The 27,473-nt window shown below is 55.0% G+C and overlaps 1 protein-coding gene across 30 annotated transcripts in view; it reads left to right on the top strand.

The window, feature by feature from the left end:
- RAP1GAP2 (RAP1 GTPase activating protein 2) overlaps positions 1-27,473 on the top strand; it is a 244,631-nt gene that overhangs the window by 211,905 nt on the left and 5,253 nt on the right. For 13 of the 30 annotated variants that reach the window (XM_058283763.2, XM_058283764.1, XM_058283772.2 and 10 more), the window contains 11 exons: positions 1,489-1,644; positions 6,406-6,477; positions 7,007-7,093; positions 8,420-8,554; positions 16,996-17,133; positions 18,722-18,840; positions 22,422-22,535; positions 22,766-22,883; positions 23,345-23,471; positions 27,070-27,146; positions 27,425-27,463. In XM_058283763.2, coding sequence (XP_058139746.1) covers positions 1,489-1,644; positions 6,406-6,477; positions 7,007-7,093; positions 8,420-8,554; positions 16,996-17,133; positions 18,722-18,840; positions 22,422-22,535; positions 22,766-22,883; positions 23,345-23,471; positions 27,070-27,146; positions 27,425-27,433 — 1,152 coding nt within the window. In that variant the 3' untranslated portion in view covers positions 27,434-27,463. Of the gene's footprint in view, positions 1-1,488; positions 1,645-6,405; positions 6,478-7,006; positions 7,094-8,419; positions 8,555-16,995; positions 17,134-18,709; positions 18,841-22,421; positions 22,536-22,765; positions 22,884-23,344; positions 23,472-27,069; positions 27,147-27,424; positions 27,464-27,473 lie in introns of all 30 variants that reach the window. The other 17 variants (XM_071210412.1, XM_071210411.1, XM_071210420.1 and 14 more) reach the window with 3 other exon arrangements.

Here is a 27,473-nt window from a genome sequence, read left to right as displayed (position 1 = left end):
CATGCAGTTGGCACTTAATAAAGGAATGACTGCACACGTAAACACCCTGCCAGGACTTGGTGTACAGAAGAGGATCCACTATTGGAATGCAGTTCTGACACTGCTTGGAGTTAGCAGATGTCACAGGGTAAGGGTACAGCCCTCCACCAGGCTGCCCTCACTTCAGACACCAGCTCCAGGGCCACCCACGCTTCTGACCAACTGGCTTCAAATCTGGGGGTTCCCACCACCTTAGGTCTGATAATTTGATAATTTCCTAGACCTGGAAGACCCACAGATCTCAGGAAAGTGCTACACTTAAAATTACGGTTTTATTATAGCAAAAAGGATACAGATAAGAAGGAATCAAAAGAAGAGACCCATAAGGGTCTCAAACGAGAAGCTTCTGGAGTTGAGGATGCGCCGGCCTCCTGGCACCTCAAGTGCATGCACTAACCAGGGAAGCTAGCCTGAGCTTTGGTGTCCAGAGGTTTTTCTGGGGGTTTGTTGCGTAGGCTGGGTTGATGGAATCCGTGCCCGCACGGTTGAATTTAACTTGCAGTCCCTCACCCCTCCCTGGAGCCTGGGCTCTCTTGGCCCAAAGCCCCAGCCCTCCCATCGCCTGGTTGGTCTTTCTGGCATGGCTGGCCCCACCCCAAGTCATCTCCTTCCTATAAACTCTCAGGTGTTGTCTGGGGCCCACCTGAGTGACAGAAGACACTGTGTCAGATCGTGGGAAGTTCCCATGTTTCCCACCCCCCACATCCACTAAGCACTTTTGAAATCATGCTTGGGAGCAGCCTGGCATGGTTCCTGACACATAGTGGGGGCCTGGTGGCTTCGTTATGTGAAAGCACCGGCGCAGCTGGGGGTGGCTTTCTCCATCCCCCATGACCTCCACCTAGCTAGAGTGCCCGTGCCTCTCTCCACGTGGCATTTCTCCCCTCTGGTAAAATGATCCACTTCCTCCTCCCTGCGAATCCACATTTGCATCTAGCGATCTCCCTCCTGCCCAATCTCCTCTTCCAGGAAGCCTTCTTTCTGGATTACCATCAGGCCCTCTGATTTCACCCCCTTGCTGGCCCCCTGGCTACCAGGCACTGCATGGGCAGCATCTGGGGAGCACTTGTTGGCTGGTAGCCTTGTTAGTGTTCTCAGATGGCTTTACCTGTGTTTGTGTTTCTCCTGGTTCAATTATAGGTTCTACCAGGGCAAGACCCAGCCTCACCTTTTAAATTTTCTTCCTGGGTCCTGAGTCAGGCCTCTGTACTCGGTAGAGTCAGTGAGATGCCTAAGCTGCTTGCCAGCTTCTACTCACAATTTGGGCAGCTCCCCTCCACCTGTTTTTTTTTTTTTGGTGACTTTAAGAGATTGAAAAAAAATTTCCCTGGAGACCTAGGTTGCAGGTTTACGTATAAAGATAAAATAATGGGGACTTTCTTGGACAATTCTATTCTGTTTCCAGGACGTTCTTTTCTGACTTGTAACAACTGCACACTTTGTGTTTAGCTCCAGAGAAAGAGACACATTGGGAATGACATTGTGGCCGTCATCTTCCAAGAAGAAAACACACCGTTTGTTCCAGATATGATTGCCTCCAATTTCTTGCATGCCTACATTGTTGTGCAGGCTGAGAACCCAGGCACCGAGACCGCCTCCTACAAGGTGAGGAGAGAGCTCTGTTGGAGCAGGTGCTGGGCCTGGGCACCTCCGCATAGTTCATGGATTCAGCGATATCTAAGGATACTTGCTGCAGCTCCTCACGCCGTTCTCCAAACTGCCATTTGTGGCCTTCCTGTTGCTTTAAAGGATAGGATCAGTTTCCCATGAGTTCTCAGGCTTCTGAGATTCGGGACTGGCAAGTCTCGGGGAGCTCCTTCTGGGGCCATCTCAGAAGGTCTTGTGCCTCAAGCTCAGCAGCATCTGACTCAAGAACTGAGAAGCCCTGAGTGCCCCTATTGGGAATCTGGTGATGCCATTTGCTAGGGTCAGGCAGAGGCAGAGGAGAGGAAAAAGAGAGAAACAAAGTGGAGAGGATTATCAGGAATGGGGGAGGAAGAAGGGTGGCAGCAAACAAAGGAAGGAGAGAAAAAGACAGATGCTGGTTGGAAGGCTGGAGAGGAGGGGGCCAGTAGACCCTGGCCTCTGCATGGGACCCTCCGGTCTCACCATGCTGGACAAATGAACCATCTTCTTTGGAAGACTTCCAGGGAGGCATTTGCATCCAAGTCTTCTGATCATTACATGTTGGTCCGTTTGGCTCAAATCCTCACTAATGTAGATGAATAGTGAAAATTAGCCCATTACCTTCAGCAGCTCTCACCCTGCTCCCTCCTAATAGTGGCTGTTGCTAGCCCTCACCTCCTCTTTTCTATGTGAAAAAATCCCAATCTTTTGGGCAACGGTGTCTCTATGTCACAGTGTTGTTGGAGAAGGTGAGACCTAAAGGATAGATTGAGGCAGAGTTTTTAAGGTGGATGTTAGGGGGTGAACTCTGAACCCCTCAGAGATATGTGCAAAATGATGCTTGTGTACTTTGCATTTTCTGGGAAGAGAGGCCATTCAAATTCTTAGAGTCCTCCCTGCTCCCCAAAATGTTAGGACTGACTAGTCTAAGGGGGGGAAAACAAAGGTGCCTGCCATTGCCAGTGGAAGACAGTGAGCCTGGAAATGCTTTTGGTATAATAATTTGGACCCATGCTGCTTAAACTGGGATTCACAAACCTGTAGAGCTTCACGACCATTTTCATGAAGTATCAGTTTTACTCAAAGATTTGGGAAAAGCACATGAGGTTATATAATTGTTATATCAGTACAAATTCAGATATATTAAGTTCAAAATTTACATTGACTTTTTAAAATCGACTGTGAGAGTTAAAAAAAAAAAACACCCTCCCTTATATTGAGGAGAGCTGATTCCCTTATGTGCCCATGTTCATGCTTTTTGCTTCTGTGCCATTGAACAGTTTCAGCTGAACAGGTGGAGAAGGCCTGGTTTGGGCGTATTTCTGGAGGGCTAGGAGATCACCTGTTCTGACCGAAGTGGGCATTCACGTCCACAGCTTGCTTGCTTCATTTGGTGGTGGAAGGCAGGTGACTAAATGTGCCTACTGTGTGCCATGCTGGAGGTGGGGAGGAGGTGGAGGTGACATGCAGAGCCGGCCTGCAGGGCCTTCCTGACCCTGAGAAGGGACACAAGAGCCCGTGAGTGCGGGTCAGCCGCTGGGTCAAGGGTTCCCCAGGTCAGGGTTTCCCAGGCTGCCAGGTGGCCGTTGCTAGACCTCTGCTGGCGGCGCGAGGCCTCTGTGGACCTGTAGGATTTGTTTTTAGCTCCTAAGAGGAAACGGGTCCCAGCCACCTGGCTTCTCCACTGTCCCAGCGCTTAGTGGAGTGGTGCACCCAACCAGAGAGGCTCAGGGGTCCACGCACGGCACCACCCACCTCCAGCTTCGACCCTAGGAGCCTTTATAGAGGCTTCCAAGCAGCAGTGTATGGTCCTGGGAAAGGCCCTGTCCTCAGAGGCTGAGTCCCGGGGACATGGACCTTCCGCTTCTCCTTTAGGCAAAACCTGAGGCCAGAGGGCAAGAAGTGGGAATGGGCCAGAGCAGCAGAGGGCAGGGAGGGGAACCAGCCTCCCAAGGTGCTCCCCAAAGAGCCGTCTGCCTGCGCCCCAGCAGCGTCCCAGATCCTGAGACTGCCGGAGGACCTGGTGAACCCTTGGCAGGCCCCAGGGTGAAGCAGAACTTGGCTGAGCCCTGCAAAGGGAGAGATCCCCAGGGGCTGAGCTGCGCCCCAGGAGGCTTCCTCAAGAGCTAGGGCCGAGGGGGAAAACTGTTCAGGAAAGGGCCCCAGAATGAGCGACTCGGGAGCCCGCGCTCTGGTCCTGGCCCTGACGCTGCCTGGCTGTGTGACCTTGGGCTAGTTCCTCCCCTCTCTGGGCCTCTGTTTCTGCCTGTAGCAAACAAGGAAGTTGGACTAGATGACTTCCGAGCTGCCTTCCAGCCCTGGCATCCTGTGGGAGGGGAAGGAAGAGTAGTTGAGAAAGAGAAGCGGTGTGTGTGTGTGTGTGTGTGTGTGTGTGTGTGTGCACGTGTGAGGTGGGTTAGAAAGTTATTTGGGGGAACTCGAGTGGTTTCTGGAGCCCCTTATTAGGCCAAGGTCTACAGAGACAGTGCCGGGGTGATGGCAGCACCTCCCTGGGTGCTTGCTCCGTGCCAGGTGCTCTGCTAGGCCCCTAGAGGCAGGTCATCTCTGATGCTACCGGCCCCTCGATGAGGTCGGGCCTCTCGTTGGCCCTGCTTTGGAGGGAGGAAGTCGAGGCTGTGAGCTTAGTCCCTTAAGGGCCGCAAGCTGCCCGGGTGGGCCTCCAGTCTCCATCGCGAGCCGCCCTGGCCCGTGGGGGCTTGGCTCTGTAAGCTCTGGTGTGCGAGAGACATCAGATCCTATTACTTTTCAGAAATGAGCATATTCCCCATCCTGCTAGGACTCCCCCCTTCCCTCTCTGGGGGGCACCTCCCCACACTCCTGAGGTCATATCTCAGGGGTCTCATGCCAAGCCGACATTTGGGGAGCTCCTGCTTTGGACCCCTCCTCCTTGCCCCTCAGTCCCGACATGCTGCTTGAACAGCCCTTCCTGCCCCTCCAGGGCGTCCCGGCCACACGAGGACGTGGGGTTTTGGTTAAGTTCAGAGGTCTCCTCGGTGTGTCCTTATTACTCACCGCACCCACTCCCCCTTCCTCTTTCCAGCCCTGAAGGCTCTCTTCCCCTGAGTCACCCGCTTCTGCCCCTGTCCTAAGGCCCGCCCAGCCCACCGAGTTTAGAAAACAGGAAGGTGGGCTGTGTGCGGGCCACTTCTGCTTTCAGTCCTGCAACTCAAATATCCCCTGGAGAGGGGAGGTCTGGCACCTTCTTGCAGTGGGGTGGGGAGAGGGGGAGAGGGGCGGAGTGAGGGCGAAGGAGCACGGCCGTCCCAGGCCCCTGCCCACTGAGGTCCCACTCGGCTGCCCGCCGCAGCGGGCTTTCCTGGCGGGGAGGCGGGCGTGGGTTCATGAGCTTTTGGAAGCTCCCTCTCCCGCCGGCTGGTGCGAGCCTGAGCAGGAAGTGGCTGTGGTGTTGGGGCAGCCGGGGAAGGGGTGGGAGCTGGGCCGGCCTCCTTCCTTTTCCCAGGTGCCTGCAGTTTGCTTGCTCCTTGCCTCCCTGGCCGACCCCCTCGCCGAATTCTGACTCTGTGGGTAGAAATCTTGACATGACGGGGGGCGATGTAGACTATGTTCAGCCCCTGGAACCCGGCCAGAAATCGTGTCAGCAAGCTCACACCGTTTTCTGGCCCCGCACGGCAGTTTGGGCAGTGCGGATAGCCTTGAGCTGGGGGAGACAAGGGCGCGCTGACCAGCCCTCTGCGGCTCCCCTCTCCCCGAGCCTGGCAGCGCCTTTCCTTGGCGTGCCTCCAAGCGCCTGCTCACCAGCCTGGCAGAATCCCTGCATCTGCCCTACTTCACAGGCCGGGAGCTGGCGGCGGGCCAGGGGAAGGGAGCGGGCCGTCTCCAGGGAGCCTGGAGCCTTGAGGGTTGAGAACGGGTGAAACCAGGACGCCTCCACTCCGGGAGAGGAGAGGAGTGCGGCCCGTCCAGAGCCTGGGAGCCCGGAGCCTGGGGAGCCACCCCCGATTTTTAGACAGTGCTGGTGAGCTCTGCTGGTTCAAGCCTCACCCACACCAGCTGACCCTGTGTGTGGGCCCAGGGCTCCCAAACACAAGGCTACTGATGGCACAAAAGCTTCCTGGAACTTATAACTGTCGCGGATTCCTGACTCCACCCCAGAGCTTCTGATCCAGTGGCTTGGGGTGGAGGCCATGCAGTTGGTATTTATTTTTCAAATGCTTGAAGTGATTTAGATGTATGGCCAGGCTGGGGGAGTGGGGGTCACTGTTGTGGGAAAAGAGCCTCAGAGCAGGTGTTCTCATGTCATCTCGGTGGCTGACCAGATGTGTGACTTTGGGGAGGTCACTCCACATTTCTGGGCCTCTGTTTCCTCATCAGTACAACACAGATAATCGTTCTCGTGGTGCCATCTCCTTCGACTGACGTCACAGTCAGGTGAAGCAATGAGAGAGCAGCTTGCAGGCGTTGCACTGTGTTATAGGAGGGTCCTGCCCCCCTGCCCCCCGCCCTGGCCAGTCGCCAGGGATGCAGATGAGAGGATGTGGATGGCTTGGCACAGCTCATCCCCACTCCTAGCTCCAGCGACTCGGTGCCCACCCCAGCGATGGCTCACGGGAGTCTTGTATTTGTGTCCTGGGCCAGGGAGGAGGGAGAGGCTTGTGGATATGCTGTGGGGAGCACGGATGCCGTGCGGGCAGGGAATGTGCTGTCGCCGTGGCCCTGACCTTTCCCCTCCCAACCTCACGGCGGCTCTGCGTGTTTCAGGTCTCCGTCACGGCGCGGGAAGACGTACCCGCCTTCGGCCCGCCTCTGCCCAGCCCCCCTGTCTTCCAGAAGGTCAGAATCTCTTCTCTCTGCTCCTTCCGTGTCCAGCACTCCAGGTCTCAATACCTGGTTGGAGTGGGACAGCCTTTGGGCTGGGGCCACTGGGGAGACCCTTTTGCAGGTTTTGGGGGGGAACCTCCTTACCCGAAATCTCTCCGCACTTGGCCTTGTGCTGCCAGTCTGGCTCAGCAGAGGGCTGCTTATAGGGGTGTTTGAAGCAGGGTTACCTTTCTGCTAAAAGAAGGGCTTTTTGTTTTTTCTTCTAAATACAATGTTCCAGTCCCAGGAGCCTTGGGTAAGAATTGCCTTCAGACAGGGAAATGTCCCTCTGTATGGAGCGTTGATTTCCCAGGACCAGGGCAGCTGGTTTCCGTGCTGGTGTATTAGCGGGTAACCTTGGCCAAGGCTGCTTTTGCTCAAATGTCAGAAGGGGCCCCTTTCTGGGCCTCTCCCCTGAGCCCCTGTTCTGCCCACCTGTGGCCGAAGCCCTTTTGGCCATGGCGGAGGGAGGGACAGTTCCCAGGCATCTTGTCTGTTCCAGGGTCCGGAGTTCAGAGAGTTTCTGCTCACCAAGCTCACCAACGCAGAGAACGCTTGCTGCAAGTCGGACAAGTTCGCGAAGCTGGAGGTGAGAGCGTGGTTTCCGTGGGCCTCCTCCTGGCCGCCCCTGGCCTGCGTCTCAGGGGTCAAGTCTAGGGGCTGCTCCGTCTTTGCCTCTCGAAGCTCCCAGCCCTTTTGGTATGGGAACTCCTTCTTGTGGAGCTCCATCTTAACTTCAGGTCTAGTCAACCATTCTGCAATCATTTATTGAGCACCTGCTGTATGCCAGGCTCCATGCTATACTCGGGGACACAGGGGTAAGCGAGACTCAGTCCCTGCTTTTCTACAGCCCACAGGCTGTTGGGTGGGGGCCATTCATAGACAGGTACAGTCCCGTGTGCCGGGTGACATGGTGGAGGCAACACGGGGCTGGGGCTCAGGATGTAGTGACTACCTCTGCTGAGGGGATATATTCAGGAAAGGCTTCTTGGAGGAGGTGACCCGTGAGGTACAGAATCTTGATATCTGGTGAGCTTTTGCCAGGAGGAAAGAGCAGGGAGGGGAATTGCTGGCCCGTGGGAACAGCAAGACTGGGGAGAATCAGGGAACATGACTTCCTGAGGGAGCTTCAGCGAGGTTGGTGCGCTTTGGGGATGGAATGGTGGGGCTCTCAGCCAGAAACGTCAGTTGGGGTCAGATGCAGAAGGGCTTTTCGCCAGGGGTGATGGGGTGCGAATATAGTTTTCGGGCAGGAGAGTGATGCGTTCAATTTGCGTAGTAGATTTACTCTGACGGTGGTGAGGAGCTGGGGAGAGGGAGGACAGTTAGAAGCCACCACTGGCGTCCAAGAGAGGTGGCGGTTTATTCCTGCGCAGGGGGATGTGGTTTAGGGTCAGAGTCGGGCAGGCCTGATGGACTCCTGGACAGCAGGGTGGGGGAGCAGACTTGTAGGGTGGTTCTTAGGCCTTCGGCGCGGGCTCTTCACTGATGCGGGGAGGCTGGGAGACAGCTCTGCCCGGGACCTGCTGCCCCGAGGGCTCTGCGAATGCTGGGTTGCCCTGAGGTGGTGTGAATGGTGCCCCCTGGAGGCGGTATGGGTGGCCCTGGACGAACATGGACGGAAAGGACCAGTGGACAGCTGGGTACCTGGACGTGCGGGGCAGAGATCCAGGCCGGGGTCACCAGGGAAGAGGTGGTGGCTAGAGCCGGTGCGGGAGGTGGAGGCAGAGGGCAGAGGGCAGAGTGCTGGGCACAGAGCCTTAGGTGTTAACTGCAGCCCTGGGGACGTGGGCCTCAGCCAGGCCGTGGGTCCACACCTCCCCTGGGATGCACCTGGGCACAACGGCGGCCCTCAGGCCAGGGCTCCGGAGCCTGCTTGGGCGTCAGCTCCACAGCCCCACCTCTTGCCTTCTAGGACCGGACGAGGGCAGCCCTGCTGGACAACCTCCACGATGAGCTCCATGCCCACACACTGGCCATGCTGGGGCTGGGCCCAGAAGAGGACAAGTTTGAGAATGGGGGCCACGGGGGATTCCTGGAGTCTTTTAAGGTAGGGGCTCGAGCGTGGCAGGGAGGGGTGGGGCCGAGAAGGGCAGCTGTGAAGGCCCACGTGGTCCTGACCACGGAGCCCAAGAGCCAGCCAGAGGGAGCGGGACCAGCTGGGGCACCCAGTCTGTTTGCAAAGGGCAGGGGTACCGAGAGATGCGAGAGCTCGGAGCACCTTCCACACCAGCAGTGACTCCAGTGCCCCCACGCCCCTCTTGACCTGGTCCACCTCCTGCCTCAGGAGTCTGATAAGCAGGGGCAGGTAGAGACTTAGCAGCAGGACAAACCAAGGACATCGTTTCTTTCTGTGGTTGGGAAGCCCAGGGCAGGAGACACTCACAGTCTATGGACTTTCAACAGCCGGTAAGGGCTACTGCAGTGAATTCCTCCCAGCTAGCAGGATACTGGAGGGTGTGGCTCAGCCCAGCGGGGAGGGGTTATAGGCAAGTCCCTTTGGGCTTTGTGTCGGGAGGAACTTTCTAACTAGAATGGCTGCTAAAGGAAACCACGAGCTCCCCGTCCCTGGAAGTATTCAAGGGGAGCTTGGCAGCCAGTTAGCTGGCGTAGGGTGGAGAGGGCACCCTCAGTGCTTGTCGAGTGCTTTTTGGTCTACACAGACCTGACATCCTCTCTGTAAGCTGGTGTAGTTAGCCAAATGGGTCGGATTATTTCCCCCAACACAGGAAGGGGACTGGCTGAGAGAGGCCAAGGAATCTTACCCTGGCTTTGAGGGAGAGCCTGGTTTCAAACCCAGGTTTTCTGGTTCCTAGGCCAGTACTCTGCTGACTTACCCATTAGAGAGCTATTTGTTAAGGCTGCCACTTGGGAGGCAGTGTGTGTGAAGTTGCAGTTAGGCTTGCCTAAATTAGAATCCAGCTCTGCCATTGTTAATGGGCGTGATCTGGGGCAAGTTCTTTGAAGTCTCTAAGCTACAGTTTCCCCATCAGCAGCACAGGGATGATATGTAGGTCATCTGAGAATTAATTGTCCGATGCCTGTGACGTGCACATTGCCTGGAATAGAGTAAATGTGCCAAAGCAGTAGCTGCTATTATTATTGGGTAAAATGAAAATTCGACACCCAGTATCCTACCCAAATCTTTACAACCCCCCTCCCAGTGCCACGTGAAGAAGACTATTATTTATGGGCATAATAATTTTGGTATAATAATTTACACCCCATCTTAATCATTGTGAGTATAATTTTACATGTGAGGAAACTAAGACTCATAGAGACCAAGTAATTTGTCCAGGACGTACAGCTGACGCTGGATTCCCAAGCCTGGGCTCTTAGCAGCTACATGATACCCGCTCTCTGGTTCTGACTCACAGACTTGAGATTCCACCTGTGCTAGCACGGGCCTGGGCAGGCCTGGGTCAGTCCCTCGCTGCCGGCTGGACCGCAGCGGGCAGGTGGGGCTCTGCTGACTCTGGCTGGGGCCAGCTGCCGAGATTCCTCGCGAGGGCGGGAGGAGAAGCCGGGCGTCTGGTCCAGGCTGGTGGGACCTCTTTTAGTGCTGATGGATAGTGGCACCCAGGGTGAAAGAGGAGAAATGGAGAGATCAGAGAAGAAGAAGAGGAGCACAGGCGAAAAAGAGGCGGGCGAATCACCCAGCTCAGAGAAGGATGAGTGAGACCCGGTGGAGCATGGGCTAAGGTTTGGGGGATGCAGGGAAGCAGGGCCGTGTAAAGGCCTTGGTGGGCTCCGGGCTGTCATCTGGGGCTACGCCTACATCATAGCAAGCATAATAAAATGCTCCCACATCCTAAGTAACTTCAATTTATATATAACTATAGGAGTGGAGCTGCGGTTAACATGATGTTGTATTTTATAGACATTTAATGATGTGGCCGTTGCTTTCAGTTTTCATTTTCTTCCTGTATTTTGGAGCTGAAAGTTGTTTTTTCAGATTTTATAACTAGGAAGGGTATGGACCCTCTCTGCCCATGGTGCTGAAGGTAAAATGGCCCAGCAGCTAAATCTAGGTCTCAGGCCTAAAAGAGGGTGGCCTGAGGCCATGTCCAGCCCCCAGCCTCTGGCAGGAGTAGCAGTTGATCTGTGCTTGACACGTCCCAGAAGGGGTGGCCCAGAGAGGGGAGATGTCGAGACTTCATCTTTACTTGTCTTTGATCCCGTACTCCAGGGAATTCTTGTTTTCAGCACTAAATCCTTCCAACTCTAGGTTGAAGCCAGACCCACTTCTGCCTTCTGCTTCCACTCCGCTCTGCCTGTCTCCGGGTGGCTCTGTGGGGTGAGGCAGGGACTGTCACCATCAACCATAGTTACAGAGTAAGCCTCAAGCCTGACGATTAGGATCAGCTTCTTTTCTCTTCCCAGCTGGGCAACATGAGCCCTTGTGCCCTGTCCTGTTTTCAAATACGTTATTCTTTAGAGTAGTTTTAGGTTCACAGAAAACTTGCACAGCAAGTAGAGTTCCCTTCTGATCCCATGGCTCCCAATCTCCCCCATGATTCACATCTTACATGAGTGTGGTATACTTGCTGCACCTGATAAACCGATATTGAACTTCTTTACTAAAGTTCATAGTTGACACCAGGGTTCACTTTTTCTATGGGTTTTGACACACACATGATGTCGTGTACCCATGGTAACAATACAGGATAGTATCACTGCCCTGAAAATGTCCTCAGTCCATGGAGTCATCCCTTGCTCTTCCCCCTCAGTCCCTGGGAACCACTGACCTTTTTACTGTCTCTGTTGTTTTGTGTCCTGACCTTTTCCTCACTGCCCTCCTGTCTTCCAGGCCATGAAGGCCTGAGCAGGGGACAGTTCAGCCTCAGCAGCATGGCCCAGTGGATTCTGAAGTTCAGGTCATGACTGTGACACTTGGCTGGTGACAGAGCCCTTCCGTGGGGGCTTGTGGGTCTGACCTGCTCAGGAGACGGCATTTCTTCCCAGATGCCTTGGGTGGTGCCATGGGGCCATGGTCATGGTCATTCTTTATGGTGCACCTCCAGACTTGACTTCCTGAAAGAAGTGGTGCACAGGGTGATTCTAGGAGGAAAAGTGGCCCGTTTCACCTCCCGCCTCTCAGCGGAGGGGAACACGATTGAGAGGCCCAGGGCTGAGCACAGTCGCAGCCATCCGTCCCCTTCTTGCCTCTTGCAAGACTCTTCCCACACCCCAGAGCACGATGACACCCGTTTTCTCTCTCCTAAGAAGCAGACTCCCCATGGCCCTCGGTCGTGCTGTCCAGGTCCTCACACCACTGACCACCTGAGTTCTTCTTCATATCTTGCTTTGATTTCTCTGGCTGTAATTGCAGCCTTTTCTTTCCATGAGAAACAGAACCATGGGTTCATGGTCATCTGGCCCTGTTCTCAAACTAAGATGCTTGGAGATAGTCTCAGGAATCTTCCAGTTCTATGAACAGTTTAAAATTCCACATTTTCACTCATGATTATATAAAAAATATGTATATTTCCAATCGTAATAGCTAAACTTTTGCCGTGATAACTCAACATTTAAAAACACTTCTGTGGAAGAAGGCAAGGTATTAGGTCAGCCTTGCTAACGCAGTCCATGAAACCACTGGTACTGGGGGGAGGGGGGTCTGTGGATATATTAGTGGGAGTTTTGCAAGAATCTTTCATTAGAAAGGAGCTGTATGTTGTTCACCTTTGAAAAATACTGATCTCTAGAGTGTTGTTCTCAAGTGCCAGTCTTAACCGCTGTCAGCTGTTGACATTTTCATTGGTCTATGATGAAATGGAAAGAAAAAGCGATGGCATTTGATGCATCTGCATGATGTGTATAGAAAGCAGGTGCATGCCCTATTTTGAGGACTCCTGAGCTTGCCCAACCCTTGTACTGACCTCATAGAGGAGGAGGAATTGAGAACCAGAGAGCAGGGTGCCTAGCGGCAGCAGAACTGGAACCACAATGAGCCTGGAGTTGGCAGGTGCATTTTTCCCAGCCTTAGCGGCTCCGTGAGGGTGATTGCATACGTCTGACCTGACCCCTAGTGGTGGGAGAGGAGCAGCAGTCTCCCTCTGTCTCTGGCAAGCCTGTTGTTACCAGCAGGCAGGGGCAGTCCAGGCAGTGCCAGCAGTGGTGGATGGAGCCCAGCAGGGGCCTGGGTAGAATCCTCAGCTCTCGGCGTCACCACCACCTCCTTTGCCTGCTGGGCTCCCTTTCTCGCCACTCTTGCCTTTGCAATAGGATGTCGTGAGTCAGGATGCACGCCCTGCCCTGCCTTGAAGCATCCAGCAGGGAGAGCTGGGGCTTTTGTTGCCCCCCCTTAGCTCAGGCGCTGGAGCCCTGGTCTGCCCGAGTGCAGATGTGGAGGGTTTTTCCTTTTCCCTGTCATGTCCACCCTTTATTTGTCCTGTTGCCAGGACATATCACCCCGTTCTGGACCTCAGACTACCGCCTGATTCTCCAGGGGTCCCTGCCTCTGTCCCTTGCCTGGTAGGGACAGGCACGTTCCTCTCGGTGCTCATCTCTGGGCTTTGTGGGGAAGAGTCACTAAAGATGAGTTTTTAAAATTGCAATGACCCACAAAGCCCATATGTCGGGGACAGATGATGTGTTTGCCAGAGAAGGAAATTCTTCCTTCCATGATACTAGCTGGTGCTCAAAGCCTGGTTGAAATAAAGTGCTGTAAGCGAGTAATGAGAGCATTGTAGCCGCCCTATTCTCACTTCCTTGAAGGAAAATGTGTTGAAGGGTGAGCAGGGAGGTATGTTGAGGGCTTGGAACCCGTGGTGCCCGAGGATGGGAGGGGTGCAGAGGCTGCGGTCAGCCAGGGGCAGTCGTGGGAAACACGGAATAGGCTGGTCTAAGGTGCCAAGGGTGGAGCCAGGCCCCTGTCGAGAAATGGTACGATTTCAGCTCAGCGTACGGAGGAACTTTCCAAAGGGCAGGCTGTGCAGCCTCTAAAGCAGGTGCCCGTGACTGGGAAGATGCGGGGAGAGGGGGGTGAGCTTTGGCAGGGATGGGGAAGGGGCCAAGGGAGGGGGTCTGGTGGACCCCCAGACACCTTCCAGCGCTGGGGCAAGGCTTCCTCTGCCTGTCCTTTCCTCTCTCTTGCTCTTCATTTCTGCTTTCCTCTTTCTCTATTATTGTCCTCCTTTCTCTTTTTCACCTTTTCCCTGATTCTTTTGCTCAGTTTGAGAAGACTAGTGCTTCTCTCCAGGTCTACATCAGACTGAAAAGGGAAATACTTCATACCTTATCACTAGGTGATTCTGCCCAAACCGACATTGTTTCAGACCTTAGAGAGAGCGTGCACCCCTCTCCTTCCTTCCCTGAGAGCTGGGGAGGAGCGCTGACACTGAATGGGCAGGTAGCATGCCAGGTGTTTTATATGGCAGTGCCATGTGGTTCTCACGGCACCCCCAGAGGCTTTACAGCATTTTACAGACAAGGAGCTTGCATCTCAGAGAGGGTCGTGCACTGAGCAAATGAAAGATACAGGACGCAAACCCCTCCCTGGTTGCTTTGAGCAGCTGATGACTAACCGGTGTGTCCCTGGAGTGCCCTAGGTCGGCCCATTAGCTCCTTAAACATAACTTGCTTATCTCGCAGCTGTGGGCGTGAGGAAAGGGTGTTTTTCCTGATATCAGCCTCAGAGATTTGGGTGAGATGGGAGTGGGTGGAGGGACTGAGAACCCTGGTTTCTAATTGTCCTTAGTCTATCAACCAGCTGAATTAGATTTTCAAGCTGGACCCCTTTTTGGGATACCAGGAGCCCTTTTACCAGGAGCCCAAGGTCCTGAGTTTGAGTTCTGGCCCCATTCCTTTCCTGCTCTGTGACCTTGGGCGAATCATTTCACCTCTAAAGAACTTGTTTAAAAAATGCCTATCCTGCCTTCGTCTCAGAGGTAAAGATTAAATAAGATCATGTGTGGGAAGCTCAGTAGACCAAACAGCGTCACACAGGGCTTATTACGTATGTCTAGTCTTTTTTGGAAAGAGACAGTGAGGGATAGAACAGAACAGAAATGACTAACTCGAAATGTCTCTGCTGCTGGCAATGGTGGTGGTGGCACACACCATGGGAAGTGGAGATGCTGAGCTTTATGGGGCACTTTGCTCATTTAAGGAAGTCCACTGTCCATCTAAGGACACCTCCATGTGGGTTCCACACCTTTCTTGCCTTCAGTTTTCCAAAGGGCACATGACTTTGTGATCTTGGGGGCTGGAGTGAATAGAACATGCTGGCTGTTTTAACCATGTTGCAGGAAACTGTTGCTCGGTGACCTGTTCTGTGGTCTAGAGCAGAGGAGAAGGATGATGCCCCTCAAGGGGCATTTTTGGCTTGGGTGGGGGGGACCAGTTGACATCAGGGGAGCAAGGCTGATGGGCTCCATGCCTCATTTACAAGAGGAGCTTGTCCCTTGGGCAGTTATAGCTACAGACGGTCCTCCCTCCAGAAATCTGCTTCCCCCATCAGGGCCCAAAGGTGGGCAGGAGGTGGTCCTTTCCATCCCCAAGTTTGGAGAACTTCTGGCCTTAAGGAGAGGTCTGGGGACATCTGCTCTTTGGATTGTGAGTGGGTCCGAGTGAGGAGCTGAATTCAGGCTGATTTTCTGGGACCATCGTGCCAATGGCCGAGCTCCTCCTTGGAGGCTTTGAGAAGGGAACGGGCTTCGTGTGTTCCTTCCCCCAAGACCACCCGTGGGCTGGCACATGAGGTGCATGAGCCGACACGGGTAGTTAGGAGCCCAGCAAGAAAGGGAGAGGGCCCACTGTTAGCGCTTCCACGGCGGTTTTCTGAAGCTGGGGCTCTGAGAATCCTCTTGGCCCTGGTTCACACAATAAGAAGCTCCTTCCTCTTCCCTGACAAGGAGGCTCAGTGCTGTCATCGGGGATCAAGGTCCTTTCCATCTTTCTCCATGTGTCCCTTGGGCTTGGCCCCCCACAGTCCTAAGATGCTGCCACGTTGTCGGGGCAGACGTGTCCCCTCTGTTTGAAATCACTGAGGAAACCTTTCCTCAAAGCCCCTCGTGCTCCCCTGGCAGAGGGTGGGCGGCTTAGGCCTGCTGATTCACTCCTGGGTCTCAAGGAGGAGGAGCCCATAGGCTGGCGGCTGCTCTGCCAGCAAAGGCCACAGAGAAGCAGCCCTCGTGGCTTCAAGGCCGAGGGGTCCTGGGCAGTTAATTAACCCTGAGGGAGAGCCCCACAGCCTGGGCCTCTGAGCACTGCCCCAGTTTTAGGACTGCTTCTTGTTTCCCCAGCTGGCTTGCATGTCCTCAGGGGCAGGTACGTCTTATACCTCTTTGTCTCACTCTCCTTCTGCAATTCCCCCAGCCCGGACTCACGGGACGCTCACAACGAAAGCTTCTTATTAACAATAAAAACAGCCACGTTTATTGGGCACTTACGATGTGCTGGGCACTCTGCTAAGAGCTTCATGTGTCTGTTCTCACAGCATCGCCCGCATAACCATCCACCCATTCCACACACAAGCTCAGAGAGGCTGAATAACCCGACCTAGGGCCACCCACGGATGGGTGGTGGCCCTGAGCCGAGGTGGGGTGGGCGGTCTTCGGGACCCCAGCCATCCAGATCTCCAGCTGCTCCTCCTGTCCCTCCATGCACTGTGAGAACCCCTCACCATCCCAGCCCAGCCACCCTCATCTGGACATGCCACTGCTGGCTGATGTCCCCCGTGCTCTTTGGTGACCCTGAGTGGGCACAAGGTTCCATGTGGCGAGAGCGACTCCGTGTGCCCCTGAGGCCCCCTGGCCCCTGCCCGCTCTGAGTGGCGCTTCCTCTTTCAGCAGCTGTGTCTGACCGTGGGCTTGTGGTGAACATGTGTCTTAGAGATGGGCAGGAGGAGCTCCTCGCCCGGGGCTGCCGAAGCAGAACGTGTTACGGAGCAGAGGGCGCGGCCCAGGGAATTAACAGGAGCGCGCTTAGTTTGGGGGCAAATGAGTGCCAGCTAGAGCCTGAGGCCTGCTTCCTGGCCCTGCTTTCTGTGGCACAGCCTGTGGTGCCAGGTCTGCCAGTTTCCATCTCACAGAGGAGGACACAGTAGCTTAGAGAGGTGGGTAACTAGCTCAGGGTCATGCAGGTCCAGTGAGCTCTCCAGCTTCACTTTCCTGCCTGTAAGGTGGGGGTGACGCCCATTGTCCACCTTGCAGGGGAGCTGGGCACTGACCTCTCACCTCCACCCGCAAAGGGCCACGCATGCCCGGGGCACGGGCCGGGATAGATGACAATTCCTATCAATTGGAGTGACTAGTGTGGGCTTCTGCCAGCCTGCATATGTGTGTATGTGAGTGTGTGTGTGTGTAAATGATGTGTTTGTGAGTGTGTGCACGTGTAGGCATGTGGGAGTGAGTGTATGTGCGTGACTGCGTGTGTGTGCACACGCCCATGCTCACGTGCAGGGCTGGGCCTGCAGACCCCCCGCAGGGGGCATGGTGGCTGGGGGGGTCTGGTGCCAGCCCCCGGCCCCCGCTGCTCTCCCCACAGAGGGCCATCCGCGTGCGCAGCCACTCCATGGAGACCGTGGTGGGCAGCCAGAAGAGGCAGCTCGGCGGGGGCGTCCCCGGCAGCCTCAGCGGGGGCATCGCCCACAGCAGCATGGAGGTCACCAAGACCACCTTCTCGGTGAGTGCCAGCACCCTGGGGCAGCACGGGGGTGCTGGGGAGGGTTCCCCAGGTGGGGGGGGACTAGAGCAGGGCAAGCTGGGACGAAGGCAGGAGACCGAGGCTGCTCGGGGGGAGGTGGCCCAGCCCCTGCCCTCTGAGGGTGGTCCTCCCGAGCCTCCATTCAAGGCAGCACTTGGGGCTGGCCAGACCAGAAGCCCCCCGTGTCCTCCGAGTTTCTCCTTCCTTGGGGTGCATGCCTATGAGAGGGCGGCCTTGCTTTGTTATTGTGAGTGGTGATTCAGTGGGTGCTCAGTGCACGCCAGGCACTGAGCTAAGTGAGCCACAGACATGCTTTCCTGTGCTCCCCTAACAGTGTCTGAGGTAGCTACTGATGTGCTCTCCACTTACCTTTCGGGAAAAGGCAGCCCAGAGGGGTTGAGTTACTTGCTAAAGGTCACCCAGCTAAACTGAAGACCTGGGATTTAAATGCAGGTCTCCCTGATTCACAGTCTGGCCTCTTAACCACTGTGTATACAATCCCCAAAGAGAGTGGCTCGTGTGCCTGGGAGTTGGGCCCTGGTCTCCTTGCCCCAGGGGCTGGCAAGGGGAGGGAACCACGTGGTCCTTAGATCCTTTTATAAAGCACAGTGGCTTTGGATTTGTGTAGATGAGGGTTTTTCCTTGTTAATAATACCCTCCTGATGCTAATAATTAGCATTATAAATGGTCTTGCCCAATTCATTTTATGTACCAAATACTTTCAGAACACTTGCTTGTGTTTCCCTCCCAGAAGGTCTGCAGAGCAAGCAGGGCAACGCAATTAATTGTCTCCAGTCTGCGGGTAGGAGATTGAAGTCCAGGTTGCTGTGCTCCCAGCCAAAGTTGCACAGCATGGGAAGAGCAGGGAGATGGACTCCAGGCTCCCCCCACCCCGTGGTCCTCAGTGAGACCAGCTAGCTGTCCAAAGGAGGTGCCTCTTGGCCACCTCCTGCCTGTGGTGCATGTGGGCCTGGCCCTGCCACTCTCGTTTGGACTTGTTATTGGTGACACGCAGCCCAGGTCCTTTCATTTGAGAGCCTTGGGGTGAGAGTCAGGGGCCCTGGGTTCTTATCCTTGTCCTGCCAGTAATTTGCTATGTGGCCTTGACCAAAGCCCTTTTCCTGTCTGGTCTTCAGCATCCCCATTGGTACCATGACAAGTTGGACTGGGTTTCCCCAAGGGCTCTCTCAGATTTGAGGTTCTCCATCTGTGACCTCCTGAACCATCCTATCCCTCCCAATCCATGGGGCTCTCCTTCAGGGGGACCCTGACGCCGAGCTCCCCCAGGGACCTGGCCTTTGGTGGATGGTTCCCTGGGGTCACGAGGTTGGCTTAAAAAACAACAGGAAAGTGGGCTGCCATTGGCTTGAGGCTTGGGGTCTCAGCTCCAGTCAATGACCCCAGCCTTCCTATTGTCTTGCAGTTTTCTGGCATTTCCTCCATCCCTCCCCGTTGGGGCTGGGGTGGGGGTGGCGGTCCTGCAGGGAGCCATTTGTAGTCAGGAGGGCGTGAAGGGAAGGACATGGCATTGGGGTGTGAGTGCTCATTTCGGCAGTTTCTTTGGCAGCCTCCAGTGGCGATGGCAACGTCGAAGAACCAGTCGCGGAGCCCCATCAAGCGGCGGTCGGGCCTCTTCCCCCGCCTGCACACAGGCTCTGAAGGCCAGGGGGAGAGCCGGACACGATGGTAACCAGGGGGGCCCGCGCTCCGGCTGACTGTGGGGTCCGTCAGCAACTCATCTGCTGCTTGGAACTGCTTCCTTCCAACCCAGGCCCCCACTTCAGGCCACAGAACGCCCCCACTGCTCACTCAGCTCTTTATCCACTGACGTAGATTTGGCCATTCTCTCTGTGGAACTTTCCAAAGTTGTGCTTGCAGCATTTTGACCCTTGCTCAAGACATCACTTGGGTTCTTCTCTTTCTTTGCCTCCCTTTTCAATATCACTCTGTGCCATCCCTGACTCTGCCAGATGGTTCATCGAACCTTCCTTTGGGCTCCTAGAATGTTAACCTGTTCTTTTTTTTTTTGAATTTTTAAAAGATATTTAGATTACATAAATGTTACATTAAAAATACAGGGTATTCCAATATGCCCTGCTCCCCACACCACCCCCATTTGCTCCCATTGACAACATCCTTCATTAGTGTGGTACACTCATTGGAATTGATGAACACATTTTGGAACTTTGCCACTAAGAATAGATTATAGTTTACGTTGTAATTTACACTCTGTCCCACACAATTCTGTAGGTTACGGCAGGATATATAATGGCCTCTCTCTGTCATTGCAATGTCAGTCAGGACAGTTCCCAAGTCCTAAAAATGCCCTCATATTATACCTGTTTTCCCTCTCCCTGACCTCAGAACCTCCAGTGGCTACTGCTTCCACATCAACCATATAAGTTCTTCCATTGCTAGAATCATAATAAGTCTATAGTGGAATACCAGTAAGTCCATTCTAGTCCATTGTTCATTCCCCAGTCCTGAGGATTCTGGGATGGTGATGCCCACTCCATCTCTAATTAAGAGGGGGCTTCAGTCCCATCTGGCTGATGGATGGGACTGTCTTGCTTGCAGTTATAGACTCTCTCAGTTCCTTGGTATGGTGGTTATCCATCATCACCCCTTATCAGTTGTCTTGGGTGAGTCCAATGAACTGGAGAGTAGATGTTGCAACTCTCTTGAGACTCAGGGCCCAGCTGGCAAATGGACAGCCCAAAGATTGAAGTCTCTTGTGCGTATGCCTACCAACTCCAGCACTGACTATAGGTTTAAATAGAAGGGACAGAAGAGCCATATGTGGGGAAACCACAACTGAGTCCAATTCTGTCACATTGGGGAGCACAGACCCCAAGGTGGGGCCTACTGGGAAGACACCAAACTCATGAGATATCTGCCCTGACCATAGTGCCTGGGTGTCTCCAGAGCCCTCAGGAGACCACTGTTTGGGATAGTGTCTAATTTGGCAGTCAATGAGATCCTGCTGAGACATGCATAAGTATAACGTCTGGAATGACCTCCCGATTCACTTTGAAGTCTCTTAGCCATATAAACTCATTTGTCTTTACCTTTTCCCCCTTTTGGTCAAAGTCTTTTTCCAGTTACATTGCTGGTTAGTGCTTGGTAGTAAACCCTTGATGCCAGGGAGGCTCATCCATGGTAGTCATTTATTGCATTTATATGCTGAGTTTGGCTTAGAGAGAGGCCACATTTGAACAACAAGGAGGCTCATAGGCGGTAACACTTAGGCACCCTATAATACTAGGCAAAGTTTCAATTTCAAGAGTAAAGGTTCATAAGCACAGTCATCAATACCAAGGGCCCATCAATGGACTATCCTCCTTCTAACCTGTTCTTGATAGTTGTCTTTCTGATCCTTTAACCTGTGAGCCCATGTGATATTTCATTCAGCAAACATTTACTGAGTGCCTGCTGTGTGCTGGGCACAGTACTGAGTGCTCAGACAAAAGCTACACAAGATGTGACCCAGAGCTTACAGTCTTTGGAGGGCGCAAAAGGCATTTAGGTTGACTTCCAGGTTTCCTACTTGTCTGGCTGTGACCCTGGGTGGCAGAAGCATCCCGAGCTTGGGCATGCAGGATGGGAGGTGGGGGGGGGGCAGATTTATGGAGGAGGAAGACACACTGTGTGAAACCCGTGTGTGTGAGTCCTTGCAGGTCACCCCATAGAGATGTCCAGGGAGTGGCTAGAATTAGAGGCCCTGAGCATAGGAAAGGCCTTGACTAGAGAAGGAGACTTGGGGGTCGCTGGGGTAGAGGTGGTGGGGGGGCAGATTGATGCCTATGACTCCCAGGGAGGGTACGAAGGACGCCAGCACTGAAGGGCAGGTGGAGAAAGGAGAGCCAGTCAAGAGGACTGGGAAGGAGAGGTGAGCGGGGAGGCAGAGAGCCTGGAGAGACTGGAGCCTCAGACACCAGGAGAGGAGAGGGTCCAGGAGGGAGGGTCAGCAGGGGCAGATGTGGAAAGAAGTCCAGCACGATGACCAGATCCCTGCTTGGCTTGGCGTTCGAGGTGACTAATGACCTCATCAAAAGGGCATTGAAAGGGAAGGGGGTGGAGTGCCTGCTTCCCATGTATGAGGTCCCGGTTTCAATCCCTGGTACTACCTTAAAAAAAAGAAATGTGCATCGAGGCATTTCCTACCCTTGGCCTGGCTGTACTCAAAATGACAAATAACAAGGGCTGGCCAGGATTTGGAGAAACTGGGACCCTCATTCATTTGGTGGGAATGTAAAATGGTGCAGCCACTTTGGAAGACAGTCTGGCAGTTCCTCAAACAGTTAAATGTAGACTTACTGTTTGACCCAGCAATTCCACTCCTAGATATATACCCAAGAGAACCGTACATCCATACCAAAACTTGTACATGAATGTTTATAGCAGCATCATAAATAATAGCCCCAAAGTGGAAATAACCCAGCTGCCTGTCAGCAGGTGAAAGGCTACATCAGGTGTTCTACATCCACACAATGGAATAAGGGTTTACAATAAAAAGAACTGAAGTAACTGTGATGAAAATGTTCTAAAATTAGATTGTGCTGGTTACAAACCCTGTGAATAAACTCAAAACCATGGAATTGTATACTTTCAATGGGTGAATTTCATGGTATGTGAATGACATCTCGATAAAGCTGTCTGACAAGTACGCCTTGAGGACAGGGCCATCACGTCTCCAGCACGGGGCCTGGCAAGGAGTGGGCATCAGGACATGGTCTTCATTAAGCTAAAGCAGAAGGAATCCCCGGAACCCTGGGCTGAGAGGAGCCCTTGTGCTTTCCCTTGCCAAGATGCCCTTCCCAGCCCCCAGGGCTGCCTGGTCCCTTGTCTCCAGGGAGCTCTTAGTAGTCTGTGTGACCCATGTCCCTGGAGCAATGCAAGGGGCGCCTGGGCTGACACCCCAAGGACTCCATGCACAGGAGGTTTCCCAGTTGTGGGGGCAGACTGTGTGGACCCCACTCCATGCACCCCGAGGCCCTCTCTTGACCGACAGCTCTGCCAAGTGGGCTGACCACCTTGGGTGGGTAGGTGGTGGTAGAGCTGGGGTAGGGGACATCACCCCTTGCCTTGATGGCTCTCGACTTGGACCCAGGAAGCCCCTGCCAGAAAAGACACCCTGTGGTGTGCAGCAGTCTCTGCAGTGGTGCTTGGTTTGGGGGTGCCCTGGGCCAGGCTCTGCCCTGGGCCTGGGGTGGGCAACCTGGGGTCCAGCTCCTTGGCTTCACCTCACTCCTTTCTCTCTCATTCAGTGACAGTGCACCAGGCACTCCTAGGACCCCGGATGGCGGACACTCTTCTCAGGAAATAAAGTCTGAGACCTCATCCAATCCCAGCTCTCCGGAGATCTGCCCCAACAAAGAGAAGTACGAGTGAGGGAAGGGAAAGTCTGGCGTTCGCTGCGTGGAGCCCTGGAACATGCTCGGCCTCCACACAGGCTGAGCGTGAGGGTCTCTTGGCTCAGGAACTTCTGGAACACCAGAGCCAACACACGGGGGCAGGGGGAGCGGCCGGAGGGCCAGTTGGGCTCTCTGCAGGGAGGGCCCGGGGCATCCTCTTTGTTGACCAGGACTTGACCTGCTCCCCCACCCCCCAGGCCCTTCATCAAGTTGAAGGAGAACGGCCGAGCCAACATCTCCCGCTCCTCCTCCAGCACCAGCAGCTTCAGCAGCACCGCGGGGGAGGGCGAGGCCATGGAGGAGTGTGATGGTGGGGTAGGTGGCCCCGTGCAGCCCTGGGGAGTGGGCAGGGGCACTCTGCAGCCCACTCCAGGCTAGGGATAAGGGGGGAGAATGGAAACGAGGGGTGACACGGTCAGCCTTCTCCACTCTGGGAGCAGAGGTTGCCGGGGAGGAGCTCTGCCTCTGACAGCAGTTGCAGAAGGACAGAGGCCAGACCACATGGGCGACCGTGCCGTGGGCTTCCTGGCTGGAGGGGGGGGCTGGGGGCTTCGTGGGGCTGGCTGGGGGCACTTCATGGAGGGGGCAGAGTTTGGAGCCAGAGTTGAGAGCAGTGGGAAGGAAAGAGCAGGTCCAGGTGGGGAGTGGGTACTGGCGGCCTCCCTGGGTGTGATGGGGTTGGGGTGGGGGCTATCGCGGGCCCGCCTAGGAGGGGCCACCCTGTGGGGTGGTGGAGGGGCTGGGGCTGGTCTGGCTCACCCTGCCTCTCTCCCCAGAGCAGCCAGCCACCCACAACCTCGCCCTTCAAGCAGGAGGTGTTTGTCTACAGCCCCACCCTGAGCAGCGAGAGCCCCAGCCTGGGGGCAGCCGCCACCCCCATCATCATGAGCCGGAGCCCCACAGGTCAGTGGTGGCTGACGGGGTAGCCTGGGGGTGGGGTGGGGAGGCACCCTGAGGTGCTCAGTTTCTGCTCTCTGCAGGCGATGTTAGGCCCTTCGTTCTGCAGCTCGCCCCATCTGTTCTTCAACACTAACAGGACCGTGTTCTCACCCTCGCCTGGCATATGGGGAAACCGAAGCTCAGAGCATTCAATGATTTGCCTGAGATCCCACCGTGGAGGAGCCAGGGCTGTGCGATTTGCAAGCTGAGGCTCTTTGCACTGACCTGTCCCTTTCCCTCGTATCCAGGGCCCTTTTGTCCTGGGAATTGTCCTAACACTGTACGACAGAGGTGGGAAGAGCGTCACAGGCAGAGGGTACAGCATGTGCAAAGGCCTGGAGGGATCAGCCCAAATGGCTGAAGTTCCAGAGGGGAGCAGCGGGAGAGGAGAGTCACAGGCTAGAGGGATGGGCAGGAGCCGGCCACGAGAGACTGCAGCGGGAGCCTGGGAGGAGCCTGTCTTGAAGGTTCTTGAGTAGAGGGCGCCATCTGGCGTTGAGAGCGGCCATTTGGGCGGCCTGTAGATAGGATCGACGGGGAAGGAGGGAAAGCAGGGGGAGCAGATCAGTGAGGGGATGGGGCCTTGGATTCGGGTGGTGGGTGGGGCACTGGGAGAAGGGAGTGGTTCCAGAGGTGTCAGAGGAGAATCTCCGGGGCTCAGGAGTGAGGGTGGACAGAGAGCCAGGGGTCCAGCCCTGCGGGCAGAGGCGGAAGCAGAGGAGTGGGCTGGGGAGAGGGCGAAGATTAGAGCCAGAGGTGCCTCAGGGGCACCTGAATGGACGTGGGCAGTGGGTGCTGCTGGGTGCTGTGGGTGCCCAGAAATCCAAGCCTTGTCCCATGCCTCCAAGGGGGGCAGGATAGCTTGGGGTGGGCACGGGAGCCAGACTGCCTGGCACCAAATTCTGGCTCTGCCATTTGCTAATGATGGCAAGGTCCTTAGCTTTTCTGTGCCTCAGTTTCCCTGAGCAAAAAATGGGGGGAGGCAGGAAATAGTTTCTAATTCACATGGCTGGTTGTTCTAGGGTTAATTAAATGGTCGCTTGTAAGAGATTTAAAACTGTTTCGTAAGTGTTTGCTAAGTAATGGACAAAATAATAGTCTTAAGTCAGTGGGTGGTTTTGGCCAGGCCTAGACAGCTCTGAAGGCCGCAGCTGTGTGTGTGTGGAGGAGCTACTGGCCCGGGGTAGAGGCCCGGGATGCTGTGAAACATCCTGCAGCACGCAGGGCCTTCCCCTACAGCAAAAAATCATCCTGCCCCAGCTGTCAGTAGGCTGAGGTTGGGAAACCCTGGTCTAACGGAGAAAAACCCAGAAAAGACCAGTGGGTCGGCAGGGTGGTCTAAACCAAAGCTGTGCTGGGTTTCTCAGGGTGGGAGTGTTGGCAGGTGGACCATGCGACGTCAGGGGGTGGAGGGGAAGCAACTCTTTGCATTTGTGCAGCACGCCTCAGTTAACAGCCGTTTGTCGCTGCTTATTGAACCCCGCCGTGGCGTCGGGTTCTCATCCCGGATGTGGCATTGATTGACAGGCTCACCTCTCAGTTTCCTCATTTGTAAAATGGGGTATAATAAACATTCTCTGATTTTTAAAATGAGACTTCATTCAATATTGAATGAATGAGAGAATCTGTAACCAAGCCCGGCTCTCAGTTGATGTTTAAAAATAATATCAAAAGGCGTAAGTAAGTAGGTAATCCAGGTTTTGAGTAAAGGGAGGTTTTGAGTGTGTGTCCCTTGTTTGGGGTCACACAGGGCAGGCCCAGCCTGGAAGGGGTCAGGTCACTCCTGCCCGCAGCTTCTTCCACCACATGCTGCTGCCTGTTCCTTACCCCACCTCCACCCCACACCCAGCCTCGGTGTTCAACCCCAGGGTCTGCCTTGCACCCCTGGAGGACCGCACGCTGAGAGGTGTGGAAATCTGCTCTTGGCTGTTGGGGGGAGGGGCCTGGGGCTCTGGCCTCATGGCCTTCCATGACCTCACATGCTCCAGCCAATCCTCATTTCTCACCTGGGCCCCAGGGGGTCCAGGGAGGGGCTTAGCAGGCTGACGCAGGCGCACGCACACAGCCCAGGGGGAGCCCCTGGATGGGAAACCAGAGACCAGCCAGCAGCCTCCAGGTGACTGTACTGAGCTGTGGCTCCCCCTGGCCCGAGGAAAACTCAGAAAGCCAGTGGTCCCCTGCCAGTGGTGTGCTGGCAAATGCTTAACTGGCTCTTCCACACACACACATACATGTACACAATCCAGATGTTCATTTTACTGATATAAAGGATCTGAAGCACGCAGTTGATAAATGATAAAATATGCAGTATTCTTTATTTTAAGTCCATATGGCCAGGTGATTCTTACAAAATGCTTTTACTGATTTATGCCTGACCTTTATAACTGTAGCCAACTTGTTTGCCAGTGATCAACAAGTGTAGTCCCGACAGGAACGTCGATGGTGATAGTTTTGTTTGTTAAGGAGTAAGGGAAAAGTGAAACTAAGTGCAGCTACTAAGAGCTGGTGATGGGAGGGACTTCTTTGTTGAATTGGATAATAGGGTTCATACTAGAAGAAAAGTTACAAAGCAATGGCTACAGACACAACACGTTTTAAGATTTAATTTGCATTATTAATCAGTTCTCTATCACTTTCTTAAGTCTAGACAATAAATACAACAAGAAAAGAGCCCTGATGTGCAGGGTTTCCAGGTTCCCCTGGTGTAAATACTCCACGGCTGACCCCATGCTGCCCATGTGCTGCCCCTGCCCTGTGCTGCCCCTGCCCTGTGCTGCCCCTGCCCACGTGCTGCCCCTGCCCTGTGCTGCCCCTGCCCTGTGCTGCCCCTCCCCACGTGCTGCCCCTGCCCTGTGCTGCCCCTGCCCTGTGCTGCCCCTGCCCTGTGCTGCCCCTGCCCACGTGCTGCCCCTGCCCTGTGCTGCCCCTGCCCTGTGCTGCCCCTGCCCACGTGCTGCCCCTGCCCTGTGCTGCCCCTCCCCACGTGCTGCCCCTGCCCTGTGCTGCCCCTGCCCTGTGCTGCCCCTGCCCACGTGCTGCCCCTGCCCTGTGCTGCCCCTGCCCTGTGCTGCCCCTCCCCACGTGCTGCCCCTGCCCTGTGCTGCCCCTGCCCTGTGCTGCCCCTGCCCACGTGCTGCCCCTGCCCACGTGCTGCCCCTGCCCTGTGCTGTCCGGGTCACAGGGCTGGGGAGAGCCACCCCGCAGCTCCCGGTTAGGCTGCATTTCCCCCATTCAAACGCAGTTGCCGGGAACCACCTCCCGAACACAGAGTAGTAAGACAGCCAAAGAATTAGGAAGTGCTGACTTTGAAGTGCGTATTACCTTTACTTTAATAGCATTTATTTAATTATAAGCTTATGCAATTAAAGTCTTTTAAATGGCTGTGTTTAAGAACCAGCTTGCAATGTTTCTGGAAAGTCAGCCGTGGGTACGCAGCACGCCGACGCTCCCTTCTGGGCAGCCGAGAGGCTCCCCCCCCCTCCAGCCAGCCCAGTGGAGAGGCCCCTTCTCCTGCCTCCCCATCCAGTCCCCTCCTCCTCAAGGCCAGTCTTCTTTCTCCTAGATGCTAAAAGCAGAAACTCCCCGAGGTCAAACCTGAAATTCCGCTTTGATAAGCTCAGCCACGCCAGCTCCAGCGCGGTAAGGATTGGGGAGAGGGCTGGGCAGGGAGAGCCGCCTCCCAGACCCCACGTTCCCACTTCCTGGGGGCCTCACACATCCTTCAGGGGCTGTGGAGGAGGCGGGTCTGCCCCCACACGGTCACCTTCGTGACACCGCCGTGGCTCTGCTCTGCCACCTCCGGGGCCTCCTCTCCCGTCCTCAGCCGCCTGAGGGTTGAAGCTGAGGGCACAGACCTTCGTGGGTGGAGATTGTGTTGCCTGCAGTTAAAACCCCCGTGTGGATTTTTCTTGAAACAGGGCCACTAATGTGAAAGCGGAGTCCTTCGCCTGTCAAAGGTGAGTTGAG

Source organism: Dasypus novemcinctus, chromosome 21 (assembly GCF_030445035.2).
Source record: "Dasypus novemcinctus isolate mDasNov1 chromosome 21, mDasNov1.1.hap2, whole genome shotgun sequence".
Classification (NCBI taxonomy): domain Eukaryota; kingdom Metazoa; phylum Chordata; class Mammalia; order Cingulata; family Dasypodidae; genus Dasypus; species Dasypus novemcinctus.
This window is presented reverse-complemented; position numbering and strand designations above follow the sequence as displayed.